The sequence below is a fragment of the Porites lutea genome, chromosome 12 (assembly GCF_958299795.1).
Source record: "Porites lutea chromosome 12, jaPorLute2.1, whole genome shotgun sequence".
NCBI classification, from domain to species: Eukaryota; Metazoa; Cnidaria; class Anthozoa; order Scleractinia; family Poritidae; genus Porites; species Porites lutea.
This window is the reverse complement of record NC_133212.1, coordinates 24,133,136-24,143,904: the sequence shown is the minus strand read 5'-3', so window position 1 is coordinate 24,143,904 and position 10,769 is coordinate 24,133,136. Positions and strand designations below refer to the sequence as shown.

The 10,769-nt window shown below is 38.4% G+C and overlaps 1 protein-coding gene across 1 annotated transcript; it reads right to left on the bottom strand.

The window, feature by feature from the left end:
• Positions 1-258: 258 nt before the first annotated feature.
• Positions 259-9,850, bottom strand: LOC140953925 (uncharacterized). Its single transcript, XM_073403302.1, has 12 exons — positions 9,616-9,850; positions 9,202-9,372; positions 8,616-8,789; positions 8,213-8,335; positions 7,793-8,070; positions 7,596-7,699; positions 6,766-7,064; positions 5,605-5,807; positions 3,244-3,506; positions 2,685-2,902; positions 1,830-2,066; positions 259-1,022 (listed from the first exon to the last, which is right to left on the bottom strand). The coding sequence occupies exons 1-12, from the start codon at positions 9,766-9,768 to the stop codon at positions 813-815; spliced, it is 2,433 nt and encodes an 810-aa protein (XP_073259403.1). The 5' UTR covers positions 9,769-9,850; the 3' UTR covers positions 259-812.
• Positions 9,851-10,769: the final 919 nt, after the last annotated feature.

The window sequence follows — 10,769 nt, the reverse complement described above, 5'->3', positions numbered from 1 at the left end:
TTTTTATTTTTCTACTTGAGGAAAATTAACCATTTTCCAAGTATGGGGGAGATATGTAGAAAAGAGAGGGTGAAAGGAATTTTTGCGTAAAAGGTCTAAAAAAAAGAAATTTAAGTCCGGAAAAACACAGAACTTTAATCACCGTGATTTTTAATTTCCAGTTTTTGATGTCCGTGAAACGTGCGTAGGACCCTCTTTCCGTTTACCCCTCCCCCCCTATAAATATTTGGCTAGATGATAAATGAAATATCGACAAAATTCAAATCAATTGCTATATTTATTTATGTTCTTGCTTTTTATTATCGATATTATTATATTGTATAATACTTTTAACTGCGTCTCTTTAAGTTAGTGAATTAAATTCTATTTTAGCTATGCGCTTGTTTAGCTTCATGTTTGTCACCGCAATTTGCCTTTTATTTCTAATCAAGCTTCGTTGGCCTTCGATTTACGTGCCTTGTTTATTGCCTCCAAAATTAGTATCATTGTTGTAAAGTTAAGGCACTTTTTAGCTTTTAACTAGTTACTGTCATCTAACACTGTTTGTTTTCGGTTTTTGAAAACCAATTACAACTGTATGCCTACTCAGTACTGATTTCGTTACTCACGATGCCTCATTTAATTCATTAATGGATGGAAATTACAATTATCAGATAGTTCTTTATTTTTAATGAAAGTTTTCTTTGTTGTTGTAAATTGTTTATCAGTTTTTGCCAAATGTCAAAATAGTTTTTAGCCTCGATTCTGTGGTCGTTGGCTATAGCACTTGTCTCAATGGATCATGACCTGTATTATTTTTATCATTAACAAAATTATATTCTTAAGTTTTCTTCTTGCCGGGTCACCAAATCTTCATTGCACAGAATTCTAACATCCCGTCTAATAGTCAACCACTTGGGATCATGGTAATTAGAGGAGTAATCCGGCGTCGCTTCACGGCTGCTGCCAGCTGATTGAGTTGTAAAGGATGATGGCGAACTGAGAGCGTCTCTGAAGGCTGTTACGGGGGGAAGCATTTTGTCCTATAAAAATCAAAGAGTGCTTTCTCCTAAAACGACATAACTTCATAGATAAATTCTAATTACCCGCTCGCAGCTTATGAATGAGGATGGTTTTTTAAATATTTTACCTGAAAAAGGTAAGTACGACAAGTGAAAATTAATGCTAATTTTGGGAAGGGAAATGCGGGGCAGGAAAACCCGTGTAAACAAAGCAAGTTCCTCTGTTAGAATTCTGAATGCCCAGAGTTTGAGCATCCAAGACCAGTTTCTATATCCTTTGTGCGTCAATTACTTATATAACAAGCAGAGAAATTATCGTCTATTTTGTAAGTTATCACAGAGAAAAGCTGACTACCCAGGACTAGGCGACTTGACTAACTCGGAACGGAAGTATGGATATTAAATCATTATCATACAATACTACTTATGTCTAAGTCTTGAGTGAAGCGTGTCATTAGTCTTCCATACATGTGCTGGTAGATCACACCTTTAAGGACCTGTTTGAATGACGTACTATGATCTGGTATGACGTTTGTCATACAAAGACATTAGAGAGATTTAGAGTGACGTTTACGGCAAACGCCAAACGTCAGATTCAAGTTGAGAATTTCTTAAAACAGAAAACGTAGAACAAAAAACAGGCCAAAACAATTGTTATAGCGGACAAAAGAAACGTGAAATAACTAATTCTGGGCTAGAAACATCAGCAAAACACAAGTGAAGGGAAAACTTGGTCACGTGGTACAAATTCACGTTTTCCGTTTGCCGTAAACGTGACTCTTAATCATAGAAACTTTACGTGAATTGAAAGGCGAAAAAAAAACGTACATCAGGTGGGTTGTGGCCTCTTGTACTGAGTCCTGCACTGAGATCAATTGCAGTCTGTGTGAGAGGCTTGTAGTCGGCCTTCTTTTTTGTGGCATACAATATCAGAATATCATCGCACCACTTGGGTTTCGGCTTGTCAAAATCTGGTTCAGTCATGCGACGGACTGTCTGAGGCTCGACGAAAACTCTTTTGATCGCCTTAGCTGACTCGCCCTCATACAGCTCCTCCGTTTTACCCTTTGAAATAGCATAAAAGATCAGAATAGTAAGTAGCTTAGTCAATTTGGCCCCTTCATAATTTAACAATAAACAAAGGTTTAAACCTGGGCTGACCTCGGGTACGAGCCGTCTCTAAGGAAAGGGACCGTCTTTAAAACTACAATAGGTTTGACATGTTATCATTTGCACCCGGCTCGATTGCCAATCCGCTAACCAGAGACTGCTCGGCCGCCAGTCCCCCGGTGCTATTGATCGCCGTATTCATGCATTGATTTACTAAAAGCGAGATGGTTCACAAAGCCTGGTGGTCCAAATTTCCTCCCGTGAGTCAGTTTGCATAAGATCGAAATTTTTGTTTCGAAAATGAAACGAACGACATGCGGTCTTGCAAACCGGAGATCTGCGGGTCAAGTTCCATTCTGAACACTGATTGGATTTACTTCATAGTGGAACTGAGTTAAACTAATGACTCTCACAGTAATGTGTTGAATTTACACTATGTAAGCATAGCATGGCTTAAACAAGTCACAAAATCAAAATAAATACAAACCAAATAAATCTTTTCAAATTTTTATTAAGGTGAACAGCTGCAGCAAAAGCATCATATTAGCGTACACTGAATCATTGATTACTTACGTTTTTTGGCGGATACAAGACAACAATAGAGCCATCAGCCTGATATGACATCACACACACGTGAACCAAGAATTTCTCGTTATTTGTGACTTTTATCACAAGAGCATCACCCGATCCATCTACAACTTTATACTTTTTGCGGTGACACCCATGCAACACGTCAGTAACAAGTTCAACCTTGTGCGCGCGGACGGTGAATGGTTCATTTGATTGGAATCCTTACAAGAAAATATATAAAAGGCAAGTGAGATCTAGTCCATTCATTCGGGGGACTGATATATGGAAGGGCTCTGTAGTGAACGCCTTTGCTGCATGGGGATTTACGCGCATGTCAGTCATTTTTAAAACCATCAGGACCGTGCCAGCAAGACTTTAGGCACGTCCCAGAATTGGCTTTTTTTCGCTAGGATCGCTGGACGTTGAACATTACCGGTGGTCGACTACATTACAAGTAATAGTCTTTAGTCATTTACAATTTTCCAGGCATGCTTGGAGAGGTAAGCTTGCGCCTCTCGGAGGGTGTCCACGAAATGTTCACAATATATAACTTAAGACATACCACCATAAAGATCGCCTTTCTCGATTGCCTGATGAATCAACAGATTCTTCTTGTCCACTGAATCTTTGAAAGATGGTACCTTTTCAATCTTGAACACCTCAAAGGTCACGTTCTTGAGCATATCGGGATCTGAGCATTTAGGACTGATAGCAAACTTGTGGCGAAAATACTTGGACAAATTCCTCATCATTAGATGCTCGTCTCCGAATTCTTGATAAGGTACAATCATTCGACCATATTGACAGGCTCGCCAACAATTTTTCCTATTTGTATTCAAATAAAGTTAACGTTAAATACTTAGCCGTAGAAACGTCCACACTGAAATGGTAACGCGTTTAAAGTAAAATTAAACTATCCTACTACCGTTAAATTCCCAAAATAAAGACCTTCCGAAAGTAGCGATAAATTGTGTTGGCAAATTCCAAAAGTCGCGAACCTCCGAAAGTAGCGACTTCAGCTTCTTGCTAGAAATAACACAAATTATAGATTTATTCTTTAATGGTTATAATGATCTTTGGCATTTCTTTATGTAACTCAAAAGGTACATTACATCTTTTTTTTTCTTCAAAAAGTCTTCCTTTCGTCTGTGAATATCCACAACGTAATCAAAGACATCTTTTGATTATACATTTAAAAACCAATAACATGAAATACTTTTCTCCAAATAAAAAGTGCGAATGTTTTCACAATTGTCGCGATATTATTATCGTAACTTCGCACCACCCATATACGATACACGTTTCAGCTACCAGAAAGTAGCGACTCCGAAAGTAGCGATAGAAAAGGCTGCTAAATCAGAAAGTAACGAGGGTCGTTGCTTTCGGAACTTTACGGCATTTTTTTAACGCGATTTCCGGTGCTTAATTCCCTGTACTACCATTATTCAGGCTCGTTTCTTGATCTTCGTGCGTCGTCGTCACTTCCGTCGCGTTGTCATTTTTTAATCTGCCGATTCTTTTATCGAAATCGAAATAGTACGGTATTGATGGTATTTCACATAGCTGGTAGTTAATTCCTGTTCAGATATTTTGTTTATGGCTCGATCCGTCTCCGATTGCTGGAAAAGGACTTGCGGTGTTCCTCATGGAACGATACTTGGTACGTTCCTATTCGTAATTTATAAAATGATTTACCTAAGGGACTTGTCAGAAATTAGCAGGAGGGGGAGGGGGTGGGAATTTTAAATTTGGGTTCGTAAATGAGGTGACCCATCCCTGCAATGGGAGTGAAATTTGCTAACCCTCCCCTTGACCTGGGCCTAAAATATCATGATCCTCTCCCTCTTGTATAAATGATAAAATCTAGTTCTTGCAATACACTGGGGTGAGTCAGTATTATGAAAGCTCAAAATGTATTTCTAATCTGTTCTTTGTAATGCCATATACATACATTTTAGATGACAGCATTAAGAGTCCGACTCTGATTCTGACAGCACATCACTCAACTCTCCTATTTCTCCCAGTATTTTTACACAATAAAGAACTTCTTTTTTCTTCTGTGGGTGAACCTCTACATGATCACTGAAACATATTTGCATGACCCTCCCCCTTTTAACGACCCATTTTTCATGACCCCTCCCTTTTCTGCAGTCTCAAAAAGTTGTGACCCTCCCTCTGTTTCCACCCCCCCTCCATCCCCCCCCCCCTGCTAATTTCTGACAAGTCCTAATTGTGTATAAAATTTTCAACCAAAGATGTTCCCTAATGATACGTGTTGGATTAGATTAGCAATTGTAGATTAGATTAGCGATGGATTACTTGATCGTAACAATGTCCTACTTTTTAATTCCCAGTCTAACCATACAAACCCTTTCCATTATACACGGCACATGTGTGGAGCTCTCCGTCTAATCAGGTTTTGTTACAATAATAATTTACTTCAGTAGTTTTTGTAAAGAAACAGTGTTTTAGTCCTGATGAGTGGCCCAAGACAGAATGATTGGAAAGAGAAGGAATAGTAGGGCGTTGGCAGAGATACGTCATCAAGACCACGCGCTACCGTTTCAGAGCGAAAAAGGCAGAATATTGTAATGGTGACTGTTGAATTCTCTCTTGACAACACCGAATAAAAGTTTGCGGTGCTCTCCGGAAACCAATTTTCGATCAATTCAAGCGTTTAATTGGTCTAAAAATAACTTTGGTTAAATTCACATCAGTCTCAGACTAGGCCGCGTTAGTTCTCTCTCTTACACAAGATTCTCTCTTGGTTGACCGTGTGGTTAAAATAGAGTTCATTCGTTTATGATTGGGAGGTGCAACAATCATCCAACCCAACTGCCACCCTCAACTCCCTCCGACCCCCCCCCCCCTCCCCCCACATACACACACTTCCCCTGATCAGTAAAGCTTCTTTTTTTCTTACTCTTCTACTATTTGAATGTCTAGAGTAACACTGTGCGTCGTTTCGCTTCCTTCTATAGCAAACATGCCCTGTTTTTCTATTTCATGTATCAATCTGTCTTTGTGTTCTTGCTCCACTTGAGACTGATCTGTACATGTAGAAAACTTCACAAAGACCGATGTGCACATACTACGGCGACGCTTAAGGACCGCTTTACAGCCAACCTAAGAAAGGAAAGCGAGGAAAGGTTTGAATTAAAGAATGTAATGTCGTCGATTTGAGGACAACAAGAGGCGCTCTCTTTACATTATATATTAACGTGTTAACAGTAATATCTCGGACGTCAGCATACGAGGGCGCCAGCGGAAGCAGCTATCATTCCATTTATGAGCTCACCGTGCAACCCACCCATAGCACATGATATGAATGTAGTGTGATGCGTGAAAGGTAGACCATCGGGGAAACTAATCTAATAGTCGTTACTAAATTGTGCAGCTAAAGCGCCTTAAAAAGCTGAATTTTAACAACACCTGAGTATAGACAACCCGTCACCTTGTCACGGCTAGCGGGTTCAATGAAACTGAGTTGTCATTTTAACACCTCAGTCAGCCCAGGAACTGAGAACTGCTTGATAGCTTTGCTTTGAATTTGATCCTGAGTTAAAGCAAAACACTGAATCGGAGGCTCAGTAAAATAAACAGCAGTGAAGGAATATAATCAGCAAAATAAATTAAAACTGAATATTCAAAGAGCTAAAGGTGGATTTACCGAGAGTTGCACAAAACAGAGTTATTAAACACTAACAAATCAGTAGCACTTCTATCATTACTACAAGACAAGAAATGAAATTTGATATTATACGAATAGAGTTACATTCTGCAATTTGAAATAATGATAAAAAATGATGAAGGTTAGACTGAAAAATGAGACGGAACATGTATATAATAATAAATTGAGAGAATCAATGTTTTAAAAACTGCTGATCCTTAAAAATACTGTTCCAAATAAGTGATTTCAAAGTGATTTTTTCGAAAACAACGAATGTGTCCATTTTTTTTCAGAAAGAGGACATTTTTGTCAATTTATTATGACGCACCTCACAGCTGAGCTGTATACTTTTATTTTACAAGGTGTATAAAGGAGCGTAAGTTTTAATCAACCCTTAAATCTTACGGAGCATACCTTTATTTTTCCTTCAACGTCTTTATCTAGTACTTTAGCAAATGATTTGAGCGCATAGATGTTCTCTTCCATGACTTCTATCTGACCAATCTTCGAATCACTAGTAGCGTTCGAATTAACCTCGTCATTGGTGACGTCAGATTTATAAACGTCATACTGCCCATCCACAACGCCGTGTAATTTCCCAGCATTGAGAAGAACCTTGTCAACCTTTTTCTCCCTGAAGATGACGTCACAAATCTCAAGTGCTTTTGGCTGAGATACTGTGAAAATCAATTTGTTTGGCAAGAAATTTGACTCTTTATTTTTTGAACTGTGAATTCAAGATGCTCCTAAGCTCTTCGGGTAAGGGCTAGCAAAGTCTCAAGTGCAGGGTTGGAATTACTCAATCTTTTTAATTTGAGAAGAGTACAATAAACTGCACTAAAAATATATAGTCCATTGCACACTATACTAAGCCAAAGAAAAATACAGCCAATCGGAATGCTGGAGATTATTTGCACATCGGTTGGCATTTTATTGATCAATCCCATTATGCTCTGCGGTTTTACTTTCCTGTGCGTCGGCAATGCTCTTCTTCGTTAAAGTTGGGTTTGTTAACTTTAGACATTCAAAAGTTAAAGTAGCAACCATAGCTTTGAAGCACTCTCCAGTGACTCTCCTCACCGTTTCCAAATTTCTCTTGTCTGACGGCGGTGTCACCAAGAGTCATAATGGGATTATTATTGTCCCATTATGACTCTTGGTGACACCTGTACTATCGCCGTAGCTGTAAAAGCTTTATGGTGATGATAACGTAGAAAGAAAAAGTAATTCTTTTGATCGCTTACCTGTGTCAAAAAAGTCAAAAACGACCATGTCCATGTTACCGCCTTCAAACTGGGGCGTTTGATTTGGGTCGTTATATTCTGCCTGACATTTCTGTTTGATTAGACTGAAAAAAGGAACCATAATTCACACAAGACAGCTTAGATGACATGTCTATTGTATCACACTACTAAACGTTTTTCAAAGGGGAAGGACCTACCTACTGAGAATATCGTAGCTGATCTTTTTGTTTTCTTTTTGCACTTCATCCATGATTTTTACTAAAGCAGAAGTCAAACGGCCACATGGATCTGTAGGGTGTGGATCTTCATATGCTTGTTCATTAGACGCACAGGCTGCGATGTGAATGAATCTATCATGTTGTGATGGTGTCCATCCTTTTGATGTCCAGAATTCCTGTTTTGGATACTGAAGACGTACGCCGCTGTGTTGCGCTGGGTTTGGAGGTTGGTTCTCTTGAATAGATGAAACCACTGGCTATTCATTAACATCAAAATCAGGATGTGTTAGTTAAACATTTTTTAAAGTTGATTTGACACTTATAAAATACGTGATCAGGGTAATAAGTCTAATAATATCTTTGTTAGTTTTGTACATATATCGTTACAAAAAGCTTTACCTCATGATCACGTAGTGATTCTTTGACTACAGTCGCTGGGTCCTCATGTTCCACAGGTTTTCTTGGACCTTTGGATTTCAGTATCTCGCAATACTTTTCGACATATTCCTTGGGCAAATTAAGCTGCAAAATTATAGATGCACAAAGTATAAACGACCAACAATAATTCTCGATACTTCAGTACATGTCTGTCGTAAGCGTCAGTCAAGGCCGGGCGAGAGCAGGCTGCCCCTTGATCGGTTAAGGCGAGGAGACGATGGACACTTCAGAATATATCTGATGTGACCGATTTTTTTTAATAAGAGGATAGAAAGAAAAGATTTATTTGCATAGAGACGGAGACAAAATTGAGACCTGTTTTTTATTGCAACTTTCAATTCATTTATGAAAATATTCAAGCTACCTGTTTTGGGATTGGAGGCGCTTCTCCTTTTTCCATAAATCCTCGGTACAAGCGACCAGAAAAACAGCAGTCGAAGATGGTGTTAACCAAGCATTTTTTTTTCATTAGATTACAAAGGTGACGCTTGAAGTCTCTACCTGTGATGCACATGTCGTTTATACGATATTCATTAAACTATGGTAGAAAAAGATATATCAGGCAATTAATAAAGACGATTGGCTGAGGTATTCACGAGTGTGCAGCAGTTCGTTCGCGCGTACGTACATGTACAGCCAGAACGTTACTACGTTATCTTTAAATACATACTAACCCTTACTCAGCAAATTCGGCAAGGAAGAAAGGAAGAAGAATAAACTATGGTAACAGATCAAAAATGTGGCTAGGAAAATAAAGTGAAGTTTATAATTATTAACCGGTTGTCAAAAAATCATGATTTGGTGACCTAAACCCACGTCATGCTGAACATGATTTTTTTTCTTATTATAAATTTAATGTAAGTGTTTTTTTTCTACTTATCGAACTCCTGGGTCATGTAATGAACGAAGGAGGAAAGTTGTATGTATATTATTGTATATTTTCCGCTCACCATCTCTTTCTTGAGGCCACCAGGAATTAAACCCTGATCAAATTCCTCTGTTAGTTGATAGCCATGACCACTAAAGTAGATTATTACCACTGATTCGTTGGGTACTGTGGATGAAAGTTCCTCAAGGGACCTCAATATCTCATCTTTAGAGGCATAGTCATCTTCAAGAACCTAAAAATACCGTCATTGGGAATCAATGCGGATAACTATTAAATAAATCAAGTCTAAAGACCCCTGTTGTAACTATTCCTCTCTTTTAACTGCCGTACCTTAGAATTTGAGTGGTTGTAGAAAACTTCTAATTAACATGCAATTCCGAAACCATGAAACCATGAAAACAACAGATCAACAAAGTTATGCGTGAAGATTGACTGTGTCTAAAGATGGAGCACATAAATTGAAGCAGTTTCAAACCTTTATATTCTCTAACAGGAAACCATTTCTAGTCAACATTTTCTTCATCAACAAGACGTCGTTGTGAACGCCTTTAAGAGGTTGACAGTAGGGCGGCAGGTCTGATCCATAACTTGGACCAATTAAAAGTGCTTGCTTCAACTTTTTATCCATCTGTAAACCGAATATTTATACAATTTGAATATCTTGTACATAAGCATTAGCGGACTGCTTTTAAATGAGTCGCTACGGTAGAAATGAAAATAATAATAGGAAGCTGTTTCGCGTCACCGTACCAAGAAAGTGAAATTTGTTACCTATTTATTGCGTTTATCAGGCGGCCAAAATTAGCACAAAAAAAGCAATTTCAGTAGGTTCAGTTAAATCTCGTACTATTATTTGTTTTGCTTGTCCTTTGGAAAGTGATATTAAAACCGTGAGGATTCAAGTTTGCTGAACAACTTAGAGGGTCAAAAGACTGCTGTGGCAATATAACCACACACATAAGTGGAAACCCGGCCTTTTGGGGCTGGCCTGATTCTGTGTTGCTGGCTGATGCTGTTGACGATGTTTCGACAATGTAATTCTTTTGGAGTGTTTATTTAAGGAAACTTTTCCATGGGATCCTGAAAGGAAGATTAATTTCACTTTTTGAAAACAACATCAGCGCCAAACTTTTTTAACAGTTGTCATACAATTAAGAAAATTCACGCAATAGTTGTGTGCGACTGAAGGTGTAAAGTAGCGCTACACAAAGACTGAGCCGGATTGGAAAATCTCACGAAGGCTGAGTGGCTTGATCGGATTCCATGAGTTTTTCTTTTGGTCAGTTGTTGTTGTTTTGTATTGTTTGTTGTTTTTCAAAAACAAGCAATCAAACAAATAAAAAACAATAATACTATTGGTTTCGAATAATAGTTGTTGAAACAAGAAAATGATTCAGAGAATACGGATGAAAATTCAAGAACATTCAGCTTGTACAAAAACGAAAAGCCCAGAGGTCGAAAGTTTTCAACAGTGCACTGCTTTAGAAACTGAAAGATAATTTACTTGCATTTTCCAGCTTCAGTTTATGCTGGCTACTTATTTGAATCATGAGGACCAAGTATTGATAGGAGCTATGGGCTCCTGGTATTGAGCAGTGGCAGCGTTGTCCTTCACGTATCAAAAGCGCG

Coding starts and splice junctions, on each gene's coding strand:
- LOC140953925 (XM_073403302.1), bottom strand. CDS start 9,768: ATGGATAAAAAGTTGAAGCAAGCACTTTTAATTGGTCCAAGTTATGGA. Junction 8,071..8,212: donor AATCACTACGTGATCATGAG/GTAAAGCTTTTT, acceptor GTTAATGAATAG/CCAGTGGTTTCATCTATTCA. Junction 2,067..2,684: donor TCTTGTATCCGCCAAAAAAC/GTAAGTAATCAA, acceptor GCTATTTCAAAG/GGTAAAACGGAGGAGCTGTA.